Below are 20,252 nucleotides of genomic sequence, written 5' to 3' on the forward strand. Positions count from 1 at the left end.
AGAAATGCACAGACGTATGCACTCAGATGTACAGTTCATATTGTGGAGATGCGTACAAATATCTGTGTAGGCAAAAGATCTATGGATTAAATTTTAACACCCACCTTAGCTCGCAGACGTTACATGAGCTGATATAATTCGATCTCCATTTCTCTTGAAATAGTTTGCAATATGCCTCCCACAAGGATTTTTTATATATATTTATATTTATATATATATATATATATATATATATATATATATATATATATATATATATATATATATATATATATATATTTTTTTTTTTTTTTTTTTTTTTTCTTCCAGAGGCTTTTTAGTGCTGCAGCAAAAACAAACACAGGCAAAGACACAGACACACAGATGCTCACACCCATGGATATGCTCCACCTCAAGCATGTATGTAATATAAATGTGCGGCCACAGTTTTATTCCATCATGAGACTGGCCACTACAGCCTCAGGACAGGTAATTACAACTTGTGTGTGTGTGCGTGCGTGCGTGCGTGCGTGTGTGTTTTTGCATATAAAATAAGTAAAAAATCTGTGATACCTATTGGGCTCAATTGCATAGTCTGTGCTACTGGTGTTACATCGCAATTATCCCACTTTTTAACCAATACTTAATCACAAGAGGGAGTGAATCATAAACGGAAAGTGTTTAGTTTGTACAGCAACAGCAGAATAGCAGCAGTCAGATTTCACTTTGCACATGACAAGAGTGAGGTGAGCTGGCTGACAAGATGATCAATGAAGATTTGTTGTCAGAATTGCAGAGCAAAAGGGGAAAATTTCCGAAACTAAACAGTATCCTAATGGCACTGGGGGAAAAATAGTTTGTTACTTCACTGAGAGTTTGGCAAATTCAACTCACATTTCACCTGTTAAATGCTTTTTATTGTGTAGCTGCAGCAGTAGGAAATGTTCGGTTTGCATTTGCAGTAACAGATATAAAGCATTAATTACTGACAAAAAATATCCAGTATAATTGCTAACACTGGTGTTGTCACAAGTTAAATTAATCAGTGGGAATATGTTTCTTATTTCCTTCTACCACTCTGAGATAGTATATTCAAGCAGTTGTATTGTGATGATCAGATAGTGTTATACAGAGCACTAGTTTTCTTTGCAACATAATTCTTTGCCATGATGAAGACTCTTCCGAGTCAAAACACACTGGTTTATCGATTTGTATTGTTATCATCAGAGTGCTGCAGATTCCTTGTTAGACTGCCAACCAATAACATAGACCTCCATTACAAGTAAGCTGGTCTTTGTTTTTTGATTTTACTCAACCATTGACTCCATTGTTGATTTTTGACTTCATTACTGTTCTTGTCCTATTGCAGCAATTGCTTCATTTCTTTAACCATTTTTTTCTTTAGGCCAAAATAAAATTTGGCTTAAATTCACCAGATATAAATTGGGTGAGCTGTGAGCTGTGTTAGGCAGGGATCTGAATGATAGCAGCCTAGCAGATTGTAATTAACAGTTCTCCATGGCATTTCATGTCAGAAACATGAGAGCCGGTTCTTGCTTCTTTTCTTCACATTTACAGTTCTGCTGTTAGTCCCTCACCTTCATACTTTTCCCTCTCTACATTATACATATGCATGCTGGTCTTCTCTGTGCGTCAGAGTGTGTATCTATACTTGCATCACCAGTATTTCTCACTCTTCGTCAGACAAACTCCTTTGGTGTTCCAGGTTAGCCATGAGATAAGAAAGACATGTTCATGCTCAAACAAGAGGATCAGGCATTCCCAAATATAATGTGCAATTGCACTCATTAACTCATACACACTGACTCAAACAGACACCCAGAAACACATGGATGCACTGAATATTGATAGAAAGTTGGTCTGCCCCCTTCATGTTCAATTTGACCCCTGAGCCCACTGTTCCATTGCTGGGAACGAAGCTCATCTTCAAGCGCATGCACGCACATGTACGCTCACACATCCATCCCGAGATGCATCCCCATAGGTCACTTGCTCTCTGGGGAAAACACACAACAATGACAGCCAGGAAGCCAGTAAGGCAGTTTGTGTCTCCCTTCACAGAGCCCTCGCATACTGATAACAGCCAGAGAAGGAAGGAGGGAATGAAGTGTTATATTTTCCCTACCCTTTCAGCGACATCGCTGTCACAGGTTGGTAATGGCAGGAGAAACATCTTGAAAGGGAAGGACAATTAGGGAAGTACTGTACCGGTTGATGGAGAAGGAAGCAAGCTGTTACTTATTTCACTCAGAGTAGCTATTGACATCGAACATGGTGAAATACAGTTAGAGGAAAGGCAGTGAGGAAGAGAAGATGAAATGAACTATGAATGAGAAAACAACGGTTAGTAGGAAGGAGAACTAAATGGGGGAAGAAAGAAGAATATAGAAAGAGAATGCACTAAGAATGGGGGAAAAATGGTTTCTAACTAAACATTCCGATCTTATTCTATGTACACGATCCTGCTGCTCTGTCAAATACATTTCAGTTGTATTAAAAATAGTCAAGAAGATGTGAATTAGAAATCACAGAAAGCACATTTAATTACATGTCAGTGATGACAGTCAGGCTTTGAGTTGTAGTTTGAATTCATGTGAGGTCCGTAAGCACATTAACAAAGAATTAAATGCACCGCATGTCATACTGCGTCATATTTGAGCACTGATTTTTATAAATAATCATCTTGCAAAAATATACACACACAATGTGTAATTCTGTCTTCCCTTCCCCTGAACCTTCCTGTCATCTCCCTCCTCTGTCTGGCTCTCACTGCTGCTGGCTGAGTGAATCACTGTCATGCATGACTTTACCCTGTTGTCTGTTTGCTCTGGTATTTAGCATTGGACTCCACATTTCAACTGTTTTAATGCCACTACAGCCATATTTTGAAGTCTGTCCCCATTTTGCCCTGCGGAACCCCCTGCTGGAGCTGTAATTCACCACTTGAAGCTGTTGTGTAATTAGTCAGTAATTCAGTTAGGCTTGTGCTTTAAGTGGTTTTGTTACAATTAAAGATAACAATGTTTAAAATACTTTTTTATTTTTGCTGCAACAGAATTTTAATCAACCGTGTCCATCTTGCTAATAATGAGTGCAGTCATGCATTTGTGTGCTCAGATTATTTTCATTGTAATGGCAGGAAGAATAAGTCACTATACTGAAATTATAAACTCAAAAACTCTGATCACAGCTAGCTGATGTTCATGGTTGTTGTCCAATAATGGGTATTAATTATTTTGACCATGATTCCCTGAACACCAGACTATGAAAAAATCTTCAAGGAGTACAGGAGGAGAAGGAATTTCTTCCAAGTATTTGAAAGATGGTTGAGATTATTGTACTGGACGGAAAACTGAAAGAAAGAATATTTGGCCTTGTGAAAATTATGAAATTAGATTCTCCGCTCCTCTGACATCTGTAGTTAAAGTGCTGTTGGAGTGAACCTCTGAATGTGGTTGTGTATAGTTGAGATCGGCAACTACCATATCAGCCAAATGTATCAAAACTCCTCCCTTGTCCTTCCTGAGGCCAGTGCTGTAAATACCATAACAAAACTGTTAATTAGTATCATAAAAAACAAACCCTAGCTAGCTCCTCTGCACTGATATGTAGAGGGAAGGCGCTGGATCTTTTGCTGTGCCAAATTGTAATCCTCCCAAAGCTTGACCTTCATTGCTAATTGGTATCTAAATGATTTGAAAGCAAGCAAATGGCACTCGGTGACCACCAGAGGTTCATCAGGGACAGTGGTGCATACTTAAATTACATCAATAGACACAATCCTCAACTGCTGGACTCAAAAAAGTGGCTGTGCTGAAGTCATAACCAATCAGCCTCCTCATTACTGCCTCTGTGTTGTCAGCTTTGTCTGAGCACATCCCTATTCTCTGTGATTAAAGAGTCTGTTTAGGTCTGGGGAAATGAGACAAGCCGTACGTCTTTTTTTGGTGACTGCAAAAATCTTCCCCAACAATTTACCCTGTTTCCCTGTCGGTTCTGAAGTTTAAATTTAGACAAGCTTTTATTGGCTTCCTGGGTCTCAGCGTGAGGTAGATAGGGCGAAGTCAAGGCTTCCGGGCTTGTCAGTAAAAGTCTGGTCGATGCAGAGGCTTTGGGTGTCAATAGGAGATGCCGTTCCCTCTGGTGGGCTCACCTTGAGGCAGTGGACCATGGCATGATCCCGCTGCAGCTGCTGCAGCCTGCTGAAATGTTTCAGAAATCTCTGCAGAGGAAATCACATGTTCAAAATGCAGGAATTTATGCAAACACAACACTTAAGTTAGAGTTATCTTTAATTCTTGAAAACTGAAGACAAGTACAAATTTTGCTAATTTCTTAAAATGGATTTCAAAGGGATGTCAGCTGCTAACCTGCTACCAAGAATATTTCTGACCGCTTTCACATGTTGGTTTTTAAGTTAAGATTCATACAAAAAGACTGTCTGCTAACGGCTTTGCTAAGTAAAAAGTAAAGCTTGCTAAAAGCAGCTCTGTATGGGAACATATCCTCTATAAAGGCAACAAAGTCAAATGTACATGAAAGAGAGTTGAAGCAGAACACCTTAAAACATTTTCTCCATAAAATGTAATCCAGTTTCCCTACCGTAGTTGGTGGTTTGTGATTTAGTGCCATGAGCACTCCCTACTCGTGCTTGCTCAAGTTACACAATTCATGTTCAGAGTGTAGAGTGGGAATTGCAGAGGCTCCATTCTCCCTATTACAAATCAGTGTAATATCAAAATGATTTTGAAGCTGTTTATGAATGGTTAAAATAGATAAAACACAATTATACTAAGCTTGATTGCTATTCCATGCATTGATTCTGTTCAAAAAATAACTTGTGAATTCGTCACAACAAGAAGCACACGTGTATACAGAATTGAGCAGCACTTTTCTGTTTCTGAAAGCTGATGATGTAAGCAACGAACCAACACAATCAAATTATACCACTGCCACCCTTCACTGTAAAAGTCTTCACCATGGTTTCTGTTCCTTCAAGGCGTGAATGACTGCTCCATGTAGATGTCCAAATCTCCATGTCCCCTCTACTGTTATAGTACTCACCAAAGCCACTTTAATTTAAGTCAAAGCTTGTAACCTTCTTTCAAAAATGCTTGTGGACAGAGCTCCATCGAAGTCATTATGATGATTCCTGTGGGAACACTGAATGCCTTCACCAGGATGTTTTTTTTGCTGCCACTACGTTGCCATAAAATTGTTTGTGTCCTGCAGAAATTTCTGTTGCATCTCACTTTACTGCAGGAGGCACAGGCACTGACAATGAAACCACAGTACAGGACTTTATCAAGAGCTGACAAATGTTTTCCTCAAACCTACTGCACGATGAGAAGTTGTATGACCTGGGGGTCATGTCAGTGATTGTTAACCTGCTGCCACCCTTGACATTATCCAATATCAGAGTTTCTTTTTTGATTATTCATTCGCAGTTTTTGTAGACACATTAGCAGTGTAATTTGTCATCTTTTGCTTTACTCATCACCAGGTTCTGACCCCACGGCTAACTAATTCACATCGAGTCGCACAGATGAAGGCTGTTTAATAAAACATTGCCACTTGAGGCCTAACAGGCCTCACTCTCCTCTTACAAGTCATACTCTCATTTATTCATGAATTCATGCAATCATCTCCCCATTTCCCCAAACCACCCGGCTCCTAGGAAACTGTCCGTCAGCCGTCTTAGGGGAACAAGTCGGAGGAGGGAGAGAACGAGATAAAGACAAAGAGGGAGAAATGAAGAAAAGTCAGGCGCATACTCACACAGGCACACACACAAAGGCTCCAATATGATGTCATTGTCTGTTGGTCACCTGACGTTATACCCATAAGGACACTGGGCTTAGCGAAGCGTTACAGATCTATGTTTCTAGAGCAGGCAGGTGTGTGTGTGTGTGTGTGTGTGTGTGTGTGTGTGTGTGTGTGTGTGTGCGTGTGTGTGCGCGTGTGTGTGTGTGTGTGTGTGTGTGTGTGTGCGTGTGTGTGTGTGTCAACCTTGAATTTGGCCCATGTTAGACATTGGCAGACACAATGTCCTTGCCCCAGAAAACACTGAGGAGTCTATCTCTCTGTGTTTCTCCCCCCTTCTGCTCAATCTTTGTCTCTGTCAAAGCTGTGTTTCAGCTTTTACCTTGGTTGGAAAAGAGCCCATAAGAAGAGAAGTATTGAGAGGAAAGAGAAACTCGAGATGTGAAACAAGAGGCTGTTCAGTGAAAGTGAAGGCAAATGTTGCTTTGCTCCCACGCACATACACACACACACACACACACACACACACACACACACACACACACACACACACACACACACACATACACTCACACATACAGCCTGAGTGTGAGCACTTGATTGATGCCAAACAACATACAAGGTCATCGCCTTATTATCACCCTCCTCTTCTTGTCCTCTCAAGCGCTCTCTCTCATCTTCACACATATACACATTGTTGTCCTTGTTCACTTTCTATCTCGCCTTTTTTTCCTTTATCAACTTTTTCACACATTTTTTCGCTCTTTGTGTTTACTTGCACTTGTATTATACTTGCTTTGACATGTTTTTTATCCTACACTTGGATCTACTTCTCTTTCTCTGTTCATCTCCAATTAGTTTTCTTTCACTTTGGCTTAATCTTTTTACATGTTTACTTTCCAGAGCTACTCAAATTGTAACAACTTTAATTAGGGGTTAACCTTCTGCTCCTTAACATCGCCATTTTTTCTGTTGTCAGTTGATGATTTTGATTTCCTGTGATTTCCCATCATTGTTGTAACCATTTTGTTTTTCTTGTCGTAACATATGCTATTCGTCAGTGTTATTCCCTCTTTGTTGTTTTCTCCTTCCTTGTCTTTTTCTTGGCCTGATTTACCTCCCATTCTTTTGTCTGTCACTTGCAGATTGTCAATATGACTGACACTAGTGCAGCACGCTGTAAGGCATCAGAACTGGTGTTGCTGTTGGCGACACAAAACTGGCTGTTAGTCAACACCCGGTGCCTTCACGGAAGTTGGTGTGCAGTGGTTCATTGAAGTGAGGCTTAATATATATCAGTCATTAGTGACATAGCCTATCCTTGCCCTTTCCTCGATCTCATTTTGTCTCATATTTTAGTAGAATCTCTTCTCTTGCACTTCTCATTCATGCCTAAGTTGAGTTATATCAAGCATATCTTTATGTTTTTGTTAAAAGCATCTATTTTTATTGGCCCCTTTCCAGTGCTTAAATGTTTTCAGATGATAGACAGTATGTACAATCAGTAGTGTGCATTTATTTTCTACCCATGTTTAATTTACACACACATCTAACGAGACCTGAGCAAAAATTGAATTTTGGGGAGTGAACAGGACATATTTTAGCCACCTGACAGCCTCTATGAACACAGTCCATCGCCTGCAGAGCACAGTGTCTTGAGTTGTGCCCATATTTTATTTGTGTGTTAACCGTGCAAATGAATGACAGCTGTCATTTGGGACCTGCAACATCTGGAGGCTGGCACCAAATACATCAGAGGGGTGACCTTCAACACAGAAGGGTTTTTTTGTTTGTTTTTCTAATTTTTCAGATTCAAAACATGTTGCATGTCTTCTCTATTGTCTCAATCTGTTCCTGTTTCCCTAAATCATCACTCAGACTCTCCAGCTCACTTCCCCTCTCATTAGTTTTCTATTTCTGTGTCTTTCATCTTTGTCATCGACTGTTTCACACATGTGTATCTTTTTTTATTGTTTGTTACTCTATCTGTTTGTGTTTTTTATCCCTTGCATTCTCAGTGGGGATGACCAGTGCAGGCAGCAGGGACTAATTAACATATTTAGAGTGCAAGAATGCTGATGGAGCCTCTGTGTGTGTGTGTGTGTGTGGGTGGGTGTGTGTATATGTGTGTGTGTGGCTTGCATGTGCATATGTGTGTCATAGCTGACCAACAAGGGTAGTGCTGTCACCGATCAGCAGGGAGGCATCTGGTATTCCATCTGACAAGAGGAAGGAAAGTGTGTGTGTGTGTGTGTGTGTGTGTGTGTGTGTGTGTGTGTGTGTGTGTGTGTGTGTGTGTGTGTGTGTGTGTGTGTGTGTGTGTGTGTGTGTGTGTGTGTGTGTGTGTGTGTGTGTGTGCGTGTGCCCATACAGTAAGTGATTATGTTGAGTAGCATTCATGTGTGAGCCCTTGCAGGTAATGGAAATGTCCTTGTGTGCACCGTTTTTCTGCCGACTCATGTGTGTGTGTGTGTGTGTGCTGTGACATACATCAGCTGTTGATCAATGCATATGATTAGAGTGTTATTTGGGTATTCATGTGTGTGTTCTCCGCTGCACGGTGTGTGATAAATGATGCAGTGGTTGGGCAGTTGGCGCTCTGTCTGGATTAACAAACTAATTCTTTTCCTCGGATATCACAAGTATCAGGTAGATTGTAAAGTCGGATTCCAGAGTGGGTGGCATTCTCAAAGGTGATAAAAATGAAGAGTCATTTTCTTCCTACACCACCATTATGCAGTAGGTTAAAAAAAAAAAATAAAAAGTTGGGGTTGTTTTTTAACCAATCAGGGGGACAGGTTTGACTGTACTGACCTACCAAAATGCAACCAAATGTATTTGCTTCAACATGTCTGAAACCTTAATGGAGCCATTTAAACTATCATAAAATACTACATTTTTATTAGTGATATGTGGAAAGTAGACAAAGGGAATGAAAGGGTGGGAAGGCAAAGTGGTGAAGAGGGCTGTCCTCACTTAGCTGTACTCTAAGGACACAGATTTAACAGGAGTATTAAAACAAAATAAAAGCCCCAACAGATAAAAAAGTTAAATGTATTTATCTAACCTTAAACAGTAACTCCACCAATTTAACTCATCTGCATATCATCAGTAGATGCTTTATAAATTTTAAGATATCTTTGGAGTCTGATGTGACATTTACATTTTTAACAGATTTTTTACATTACATATTAAGGCTTTGTCTCAACACACAAGGAGATTGGTTTTAAACTTTAAATCTTCATTACATTTATATAACAAAATGTTTCCCATATAATCAACAGACGCATGCAATTTGATTTGCCATCAATTACATCCGTACTTTTATTAAACAAATGACTATGGAAATGACTTAATTACTAAAAATAAATGATGTTCTTTCTGTGTGTGTGTGTGTGTGTGTGTGTGTGTGTGTGTGTGTGTGTGTGTGTGTGTGTGTGTGTGTGTGTGTGTGTGCGCAGGCGTGCTATGGAACTTGTCATCATGTGATGCACTGAAGATGCCAATCATCCAGGACGCTCTGGCTGTTCTGACCAATAGCGTCATCATACCCCACTCTAACTGGGACTCCTCCCCCAATCACCATGATGACCGCAAGCTCCACCTTCACACCTCCCAGGTGCTGCGCAATGCTACAGGCTGCCTCAGGTAAACGCAGCACCCACACACTCTCGAGAACACACACATAGGCTGCACACTCCTTTAGCAGACAATCCTTTTTCTTCCTCTCTGTCTCTTCCATCGGCAACAGTATGAAGATCAAGTAGTATCAAGTTGTAGTAGTATGTTTAATTCACCAGAGTCACATTAAGCTCCAGAGTGTATGTGAGCTGTGTGTGTGTTCATGCAAAAGCATCATTTATGTAATAACTGCTGAGATTTACTGTATAAGACAATTTTATCGTGAGAATGAATCTTGTCTCCACTGAATCTTCACTGCTGTGTGATTATAGATGCATATATTCACAAACTATAAACAATAGTCTGTGCACAGTTGTTTGCCTCTCACTCATTCACTCAATCTCTCTCTCGCACACTAACTTGAGCTTGTAACCATAGCAACACCTCATCCATTTGAGTCCTTTAGGTGTCAAGGTTTTTTGGGTGCATTGTGTTAATAAAGAAAATGTCCCTTAGTTATTGAAACCCAAAGTAGTGAAGTTAAAACTTGCAACTTAATATCACTCTGTTTGGTATCTGTACATATACGGGGGCATGACATTAAAACATAAATACCTCTCAATCCATCTCCATTAAAGGAGCACTTGAATTTCTATCAGTCATTATTGAGTTTGAAAGAAAGACATAAAAAACACTGTAACATTGTCACTGGACTCTGTGACAGTGCCAGATCCTTGACTTTGCATTTGCAACTCTCAACAGAGATGAGAAGGAAGAGTGATGTGTCCCTCCTTTGCTTCATTCATCATCAATTCCGGGGAAAAGGATGTCGATTTTAGAATGATATTGATTAAGATTTTTAATTTAAAAGTCAAAAAACCTTCTGGATGCAGTTTCATGAGGCACATAAGACTTGAGCCTTTTTATTATTCCCTATTTTCAACACAACTGTGACGTTCAATATGTCACTACAGAAGTAAAACAGGGAGTCAACCTTGTCTACCACCTATTTTATATAGGGTGACTCACATTAAAAAAATCAGCAAGTATGCGCTGGTGTAAATATTTTGTTACTGTGGTGAAGATAAATCCACTCTTTAACTCAAAATGTTATGTCCGAGCTCTCCTGTTGTTGGTATACACTTCTGGATCTGAGCAGAATCCAATGTAACTCTGGGCATAAATTAAAAGCTAGCCGGCCTTGTGCATCTTCAACAGTTAAGGCAGAAACAACATGATGTTTCTTTTGTTTATTCTAGTAAATAATCACAGAAAAGCAAAAGTACAGCAATTGACTGTGAAGTTTGACTTTGGTCCTATCTTGAAAATAGGTTTTGATGCTAAAATGTAACCTCTGTATAGCAATATCCCCTGCAGAAAGATACTACTATAGGTTTGAGTTGTAATTCTGGCTGTGCTTTAGGTGGTTAGCACTGAAAAGGAGCTCTGGTCCTTGATCCAATAAACAACATTTGTTCATCTATGTACACACACTCTTACACCAACTCCTCAGAGTGCTGAGACGTTTTAGAAAAAAAAAAAAAAACTCCATGTACTCTCAGCCGTCTCCCTTTGAGCTGTATACTCAATCAACCACCAGCAGCCTCTGGATTAAACCTCACCCCACTCGCTTTGCAGAGCTCGTCTCAAGCTGTTTCGAATGGTTATCTCCAGCTATTGAATGTCTCTCCAAAGCATTTGCAAGCCATTTTGAAGATGTTACAAACAGGTTTTTGTATGTATTCACATAATTTGTGTGTAAGGTGCTATACTGCATACACATTCATGTGTATATGCAATCAAAATACCAAAGCAAAGGCTCCAGTTGCTCCAGTCATTTGTCATCACTTTGAATATGAAAACTAGGGTGCATAATTACCGGTCATCCAAAATATCCAAAATGCATATTTGTGAGTGACCTTTTGGATATTTGCATAGTTGTAAATATTTTTCAGAATACTTAACGTGTCTTACCACTGGTTGATGAGTCAAATGTACGTCTTCTGCCAGTCAGTGGGAAGCCACCGATCTAACACTGGCACTTTTATCTGTATCAAGTGTTATTCATTTCAAAAATAGCTCAAACATGACAGCACCAAAGCTTTTTTCCATTACTGTCTGAATGCTGCAATAATTTGATATGCCACCTCAGAAGATCTACTGTATTGTAGAGTAAACCACTTGGAGATGTAATCTAAACTTTGAGTACAGCTTGCAGTATCAGGTTTATTAATGCAGTTAAGGACAGTGTAGCAAGTCTTAGGAAGGTAAAAGCCAGAAAAGTTTGTTTGTTGTAAAATTCTCCTTTTGTTGTCAGCATTCTAATGGAACAGCACAGGAACTGCCATGGGGCCTGTAGTACAGGAGAAGAAGATAATACACAATAACTCAATATCACAAACACCTGTACTGATCTAATTCATTCCACTAATAGCTTTGCATTTGCAATAAATGTTTCTTTGGGAAAACTTTTAATGCAATTCTTTTGGCTGGGACGAGTCAGAGTGAAGCAGTGCTGAGTTAACTCTGGTAGTATCCAGGCTGTTCTGCATTATTGCATCTGTGTTTGGGCTGCATTACACATTTCTAGAGAATAGTGCAAAAGTTTAGTGTCACTGAAATATCAACAACGCTTTTGATATAGAGAGTCACTGTTATTTGAAGTAGAAAAATTATGGATATACAGTAACTGGGAGCTTGCAAGGGTACATAATATAGGTAGTTATTATTATGGAATATTCTGTGTTATGTCTATGAAATATTTCAACAGTTGGCATAATGATTAGTAAACTTGCTTGACACGATTTTATGAGGACTAGAGGGGCATGCTTTTTTTTTATAGCAAAGCAGCTTTCCCCCTGATCAGTCTGTATCTCCACCAGAGCTGTCTGAAAAATGTATTCAAGTTTATAACCACAGTTTTAAATTAAGCTTCTATAATACTCCACGATATTTGACACAAGTGACATTACTACACACATGAAATGTTTAAAATTGTTAAAAGCAGCCTCTCCAATCATTAAAGTGAATTGTTGAAGGAGGCACCCATACACCAATACAACACACACTAAAAGCAGCACTGAGAAACCTGGCACTGCACAACATAGATTAAAAGGCAATATAGCCTACAGGGACTGGTAAGGGTGGAGTGAAATTTCCATGCAGGTGCGGGTCTCTAAAATCGGAGAAACTAATTAGTTCGAGTAGGCAGCAGGTGGATGATTTATGCATACATGCTGATTGAGATAATTTAATATAGGATTCAGAATATTTGTGGTGTTTCTTTTAGTTGTTTATCCCAAAGCAATCTGTTTTGCCTTAAACTCTTAGAGATAAAGATATCACTTTTTGCCAGTGAAGTCTGTTGATTTTCAAGTTGTGTGTCAAGTTTATTTTTTCTTGATTCACTAAGGTGTTTATAGGGCTTAAGTGTGTGTGTGTGTGTGTGTGAGTGTGTGTGCGCGCGCATGCATGTACGTGCCTGTATGTGCGTATGTGTGTGTATACCTCTGGAGATGCAGGCGAAGACGAATGATGCTGTCAGTACACTGCTCCACACCGCGAAGTTACAGATCAAATTGTAAAAGCAGGAAAGGAGAAGGAGGACAGGAGAGAAGAGGAGAAGAAGGCTGAATGTTGGAAAGATTAGAACAGATAGAATGTAGAAGTGGTGAACAATGAGAAGGGGAGACTAACAGGATCTCATTGAAGGGAGCTGAGACACAGAGAGTAATGAAGGTGTTTTTGCTGCTCGCCTGGGTTGTTTTCTATCTCTCTATCTGTTCTGGGGGGTTAAAGTGACACAAGGCCACAATGTTCAGGCCTCGGTGTACCTCAGCTCAATTTCAGACCTCTCACCTCTCTCATTATGCCTTCACTGTCTGTGCTTGTGTGTATGTGTGACGCATGAGTGTGTACAAGCCTTTGTGTGCACTTGCCTATCTATGTCTGTTTGTTTGCGTATGAGCGCATGTGTGTTTTGAGGTGTATGTACAACACATGAACTTGTTCACAGGTGTATGTGTGCGAATCAATCTCAGAAATCACAGCTGGCATGGTGGAGTTGCATATCATAATAGGAATGACCTGGTGTCAAGGCATCAGGTGTTTTCGATTTTGGGTGTCTGCTAGTGTGTGAATGTGCAAGTGTTTGTGTTTTCATGTATGTTTGTTTGCTCGTGTGGGCATGTGTTAAATGTGGGCCAAACAGTTAATGATGCCGATGGACCTAAATGTTGTCTAATAGGTTGGTATACACGCCCACACACACACTCTCTCTCTCTCACACATATACTGTGTTATCAGGCCAGACAAAAGGTCTCCTGCAGAGGGGTTTCCATATCCTCCATTCAGGGGCTGTTTACCTCCCTGCAGGTTGTTGGTTTACAGCCAAGCCAGAAAAAAGAACTGCTGTCTCCTCGCTGTACACACTGTTTCTGTGTGTGTGTGTGTGTGTGTGTGTGTGTGTGTGTGTGTGTGTGTGTGTGTGTGTGTGTGCGCGCGCATGCGTGCTTGCTGTGTGTGTTTCCGTACTTATCAGGATCACACACTTATAAACACTTTAATTTTGTTTCCATTGAGACACCCACAGATGTGGGAGAGCAGTCGGGTGACTTGTTAGATGAATCAAGAATAAGGAGTGCATGGTCATGAATGAGTCTGTTTCCATATTTATTTAATTGATATTAATTGGTTTGTATGCATGTGTGTGCCATCTGGTGATGACCCTCTGCTGCCTGTGCCCTCTTCACACACACTAGCACACGTACACACACGGTCAGACACTTGTGCAGAGCTACCACACACCAGCTGTTTGAGAGGAAGTCATTTGTTCCTTGAGCAACATTAGAGAGCCATCTGTCGGAGAGTCACTCATGTTCACATCTTCTCCTGTACATGTTGCATGTGTCTTTTAAAACGACCAAAACCAACAAACTGACCACCTGTGATTTGCTCAGAGACTGTCAACTAATTTCCTGTTGCACCCAGGGAAGGAAAATCAATGTCAAATGAAAAATGTATAACCTGACTAGTAGTGTCTTGTAAAAAGTGTAATTGGTGAAAAACAAGTTCAGCTTTTCTATCCTTTAATGGCTTCCAATTCAGCTCCTCCAGATCCAATGATGCTTGTTAGTGAACCTTTTCCCAATTATGTGTGGGTGCTCCTTTCCCACAAATATGAATATTTTGTTAACTATTGCATTATTTGATAAATAAAGGATGTTTTTACGGCTGATTGTATATAGTTTTTGCTTTATCATTACACCCATAATTATTGTCAGTCATTCTCCCTGTGGTTTTGTAATACTGTGGTTGCTATAATAGACAGTATAGATCGTCAAATGTGAAAAGAACTCGCATCTCAAACAGCTGAGTTTATTGACTCAATACAGTTCACCTTCCAAATCGTGTTGTTTACGATGCTACACTCACTCATGTTTTCTGTGAGAAGAGACTACTAGGTCATATACAAAGGTGAAATGCCATATTTAGATGATATTTTTGTTGTTGGTACAGTGGAAGAAATCAATCAGTCAAAACAGATAGTTTGTAGTTTAATGAGAAGCCAGAATCAAAGTTGGGACTCTGTTGTCATGATCAGCTCACCCAATGAAAGATGTACTTGAGTCTTTTACTGTAGTAACATCAGTAAATGTCACCAATATCAAAAACATACATTTCAAAATGTACTCATATAACATAGATCTTGTAGTCTTCAAGGCTGTCTGGGATCTAAAAGGCATCATTTAACAATACGTTCTTCAACTCTGCTATATCTTATATTCCTTTCATCTTAATTGAGTGAATTTGAGTCAACTCTTTCATTTTACTTCATTCCTTTATTTTTATTGTCATTTCTTCCATAGAATAATTTTTGTGTCTTTGTGTGCTCTTAGTGAAGCTCAGCCACCAGCACTCCGATAAATGTTGTAATTCTTTTTAAATGTGTTTACCTGAAAGACGCCTCATGCCTCAGCACTGCCTCACCTCTCTCAATGTGTCCTGCCAAAACTTCCAGTAATATAAAGCCAATTGTTAATCATTCTAAAAGAAGCCAGAAATTACTCTGTAGTTAAAACATTACAGGTAACAGTACACTTTACCCAAAATAAAGCTGTAAAATGGCTTTGTATTTATCACTGGCACCATGGCACTTCAGTGTCACTTAACTGCGGCTAAAATAACAATGTTAAGTTCTAAATGGGATGTTTAATCAAGTTGTGTCTTTTTGCTCTGTAGGTAATTATTTAACGATGCAGGCTAATGACTTAGACTAAATTAATGACGAGTGACATCAGATAGGATGATGTGTAAGCGTCGTTAAATAGTAGAGATTTACCAGTTATATTTAAGGACATTCACCACACACACACACACACACACAGAAGTAATTGAAAACCAGCATGAAGGTCCTCACATGCCTCCTTTCAGCTAAGTGTTGTTAGAATTAATATGCACACACACCTTGCTTTAAAATGTCACCTCCTGTACTCATCCTTCATCTCCTTCTGCAATATGCCATCTGAAATGTTCTCTCTCTCTCTCTCTCTCTCTGTCTCTCTCTCTCTCTCTCTCTCTCTAGATTACCATATGCACAGATTATTTCTACCAGGGTCCATGAATCCCTTATGTTAGAGTGAGGACTCAAACAAACAAGCTTGCATTATCTGTGGTGAAACACAGCAAGATGTGAGAAAGCCTGAGGACACATAACACCCAGATAAAAAAAGTTAGCAGGCTGTTTTCTCCATAAGAAGTCCTGGCCTCACTGTGTTCATCAGTAACTGGCACAGAAGGACAGGTGTGTTACAGAAAGGCACAACATCTCATGCTTCATTACAGAACCACTGCACTAAAAATTACAAACACACACAAGGAAACAGACACACGCACATTCACATTCTTTCTTGCATGTACATAAAAACACACACAGCAGTGTTCATCTTGAATCCATGGGGCAGCTGTGTGCAGGCTTTTCCAGGGTTGTGTATCTAGACGGACACAAGCTATCAAGCAGTGCATAGCAGGCAGCCAGGGTAGTTATGGACATGAAGGTGTACAACTTTAGAATAATTTTCATTTCCAGGTATTTAAAAAGTTGTGCAGAAATATGCATGGCAGTAAATCACCGTGTAATATTGTGACGCTGTGGAAATACAGGAACCTTGATTATATTGAGAGTGCATCGACATCTCAATCACGCTATATACTGTAAGATTTCTTGGAGCACTAAAGCTGACACAGCCATTAATTAATTCCATTGTAATCAGGCCTTGCTCATTTTTGTTTGGCAAAGCCATGCAGGAAATCAGTTGACAAACTGTAACTTTCTACTCCTGATTTGATTAACAGACCTCTTGCAGTAATGTAAGGGGTCTATATTTAAAAATTTTCAGTCTGAAAAACATATGGATGTTATGGACATGCAGGAAACTTATTGTCTTTTATTTTTAGCAAGTTTTGAGTACAATTTTGGCAAGAAAGGGGACATGCGGATGCAAACTCATTTTATTACAAAAATTAAGCTTGAATGACATTGTCTGGTTATGTAAAACTAGACAGTTATAATGTTCCAAAAATTGACAAGACAACTGGACAACAGGGTAATAAAATTATAAATCACAACCTTTTTTTTATTGTCCATGCTGTTGGTTCTAACTCATGCTGCATTACTTACAATACATCCCCCAAGGAAGAGCCTTGTGAAGTAATGCATCCACTCAGCATAGCCGTCTAGTTTGCTTCAGCACCCTATTGTGTGTTCATCGCACAAATCTGCTAGTCAGTGAGGTCATGTGAAGTTTGGAAACAGAAGTAAAAGGACACTAAATACTGTGATAACAATGAATTATCTGAAAAGCAAAGATTTAAGTTATACTCTAGGCTCTGTCTTTATTGTCATGTCAGGTGAAAATATTTAATATTGATTTAAATATCCAGTAAATCTACAACAGAAGAAAAAGCCTTTGCCAACACTTATTTTGCTTCAGTATTGTATATCTATGCAAGTAAACTAACTATATTTTATGAAAGTTTTTTCTAGTTGAACATTTATGTAGCATAGCCAGGTGCATTGCTTCCATAAACGATGAGGCATCAGATGAAAAACTTTATGGAAATCTCAGTAAAAGTCTGCGTATTCAAGGCTGAGTGTTAAAGCAACACATAATCCATCCTCTCTCACTCACCCACCTCCTGTCTTTGCTGCTGAAACATTAGTCAAGGCGAAGTGTTTTCACTGTTCTGTTGGTTTATATCGACTCGACAGAGAATTGTTTCTCTGCTACGCAAGTTTTCCATTGTGGGCCTGTTTGCCCATTAGCATTCAAAGTGGGTGAAAATGACTTGACCTTCTCTTGGAGGCGGAGAGCCGTGAACGCTAAGTTTTAATTGAGTTCTTGTGTCTTCCCCCCCTCTCTCTTTTTCTTCATTCTCATCAGTACAATAAATGATTGACCTCATCTCATAGACTAGTGAAACAACTGTGATCTCTTTATTATGCCACTGTGATGGATGAACTTATTCATTCATACCATCACATCTCTCCTCGTTCATGCCTCTATTACAGATATTTCGCCTTTCAAAAAAGATGTTTAAACTCATGTTACCAAACTTCTGTAACTGGTTTAAATCTTTTTCAATCTTGCACTCTGCTTTGCCAGATGCTGGCATCCATATCCTTTCTCCAAAGTATAATGGGGGCTCATTTATTGTATTGGTCGCAATTAAAGTTCAATGTGCCAGTCAACCAATAAATACAGAGATGTAACAAACAGAAAAGCTGTGGCTGTTTATTCAGACAGTGGTTTTGTATCTTAGGGCCAAATGGAATGTTACAATGACATTGACATGTTTGCAAACTTTTCTAATTTTCAGTTTTTCAGGACTCAACCACAAAAAAATAGCTTTTTAGTTTGAAAACTTCAACGCTGAAATATAGATACTGTACAAGCCACACAATATAAGCCTCTGTCAGTTACATTAAGGGTTTAAAACTATTGGGTAAAGTATCTCATAAACTAACAAGCAGACATTATCGGAACACAAAGTCAGTTAGTAATTGTGTCATCTAAGTGCTAATTTGTCCATTTTCATTATGGTCATGCTGGCTAACAATTGTAGCCTTCCAGCATAGCCACTAGAGGAAGTAATGTAGTGAATAACCTCCATATCTCTACACACTCATCCACTGAGGTGTACCTGCCTATCCAGGCCAATGTCTTTCCAACTAACACTAATCATGACGGTATTGTGTAATAGTGCACAGCAACTCATTTCTTTTTCCTTATATTTTCACCAGGATTAAAATTGACAGGAATTGATTTTGCAGATTGTGACAATGCTGAGGAAATATATTGAGTGGTTGGGGCAATAGGGCTTTAAGATTAAGTGTACAGATTTTTCTCTTTACTCATAGACAGACACACACACACAATACACTATGTTTGGTATGGTTTTAACGTTGATTTTGGGTGCATTATGTGAAATTATGATACATAATTAGTGGGAATTATCATTCGTGGATAAAAATGAATAAAATGTGTATACCTGGGCATTTCTACAGCACCCCAGTACTTATATTGTGATACCGTTTTGTCACACATTTTACCTTAGAAATGCAACTACCATACAGCAATTTCGATTATTTTTTGATTAATTGTGCAGCTCTTATAAATAGCAATTCATTATGTGTGTCCCTACATTTATTAACATATGTATTAGAGTGAAAGTTTTGATTCTAAAAGGGATTTGCAAAGAAAATATGATATTCAGTCTAGCTTATGCTACACACCCCGGTTTCATTTGTTTTTTTTTTTTTATTGACACAGGCAGATGAGTCATTGTCTGGTGCCGAGTGTCTATATGTCTCAGGGAGCTCCATGTTGAATCCCAAACAAATCCAACCCAAACACCACCCACCTGTACCTCCAGTTCAATTAAAATTGAATTCATTATTTCTGTGCATCATATTGGCAAAGCAGCTAATAATAAATGGAACAATATTGTCAGATTATCAAAGCAGCGTTGGTGTGAGTATTGGCTCTGAAGTTTAGCCATTGACTGTCTGAATAAAGCAGCTTTTTCCCCTCTCTCTTTTTTTGGACTCAAGTCAAGTGCTTTAGATTGAAGCGAGCCTTCGGGCATAGATTGAGATGTATCCAGAATTTTAATGTTCCCTTTTCAATTGTTTGGTTTAGGGAGAGCTGCCAGGTTCCCTGGTATCTGTCTCTCACTCTTTCTCTTTCTCTCTGTCTCTCTCTCTCTGCCTCTGTCTTTCCTCTCATTACCAGCCTTCTCTTTCTCTTTCATCCGTTTTCCTGTCTTATCTTCTCTCCTCACTAACTCTCTTTCTTTCGCCAGTTGTTTTCCTCTTTCTGTTTAGCAAATACAGACATATACACACGCTCTGACCAGTGTTTTTTGTGTGTGTTGCAGGAATGTAAGCTCCGCAGGTGAGGAGGCGAGGCGAAGGATGAGGGAGTGTGATGGCCTGACAGATGCTCTGCTCTACGTCATCCAGACCTCTCTGGGCAGCAGCGAGATTGACAGCAAGGTGTGTGCATCTGAGACTGATAATCTAAGCTTGTGTTCATGTAATGTGCATAGCAGTTGTAAGGGAAAATCCTGCATAAATTAATTAATGCTCGGGTGAACGGGTGAAATGTTCTCTTTCTGCGAGAGTTGAGAATTGAAAGAAAAAATTGGTGGGCCTCCTTTCACAGCCCCAAGAAAGAATCATTTTCATTTCTCAAGGAGAGCGCAGTTCATCAACATGTTTTATTTAGGGCAAATTAAAGCTCTTAAATTCAAAGTGTTGCAGCACCTTTTGTTGCCAGTTTATCTTCGCCAGTAGTCAGTTGTAATTG

At 39.4% G+C, this 20,252-nt stretch overlaps 1 protein-coding gene across 9 annotated transcripts in view; it reads left to right on the forward strand.

The window, feature by feature from the left end:
• The window catches only part of ctnnd2a (catenin (cadherin-associated protein), delta 2a), a 253,938-nt gene that overhangs the window by 182,972 nt on the left and 50,714 nt on the right, over positions 1 to 20,252 (forward strand). For all 9 annotated transcript variants that reach the window (XM_037078443.1, XM_037078439.1, XM_037078440.1 and 6 more), the window contains 2 exons: positions 9,225 to 9,411; positions 19,822 to 19,939. In XM_037078443.1, the coding sequence (XP_036934338.1) occupies positions 9,225 to 9,411; positions 19,822 to 19,939 (305 nt within the window). The remainder of the gene's footprint in view (positions 1 to 9,224; positions 9,412 to 19,821; positions 19,940 to 20,252) is intronic.

The sequence above is a fragment of the Acanthopagrus latus genome, chromosome 19 (genome assembly GCF_904848185.1).
Source record: "Acanthopagrus latus isolate v.2019 chromosome 19, fAcaLat1.1, whole genome shotgun sequence".
In the NCBI taxonomy this organism is placed as follows: Eukaryota; Metazoa; Chordata; class Actinopteri; order Spariformes; family Sparidae; genus Acanthopagrus; species Acanthopagrus latus.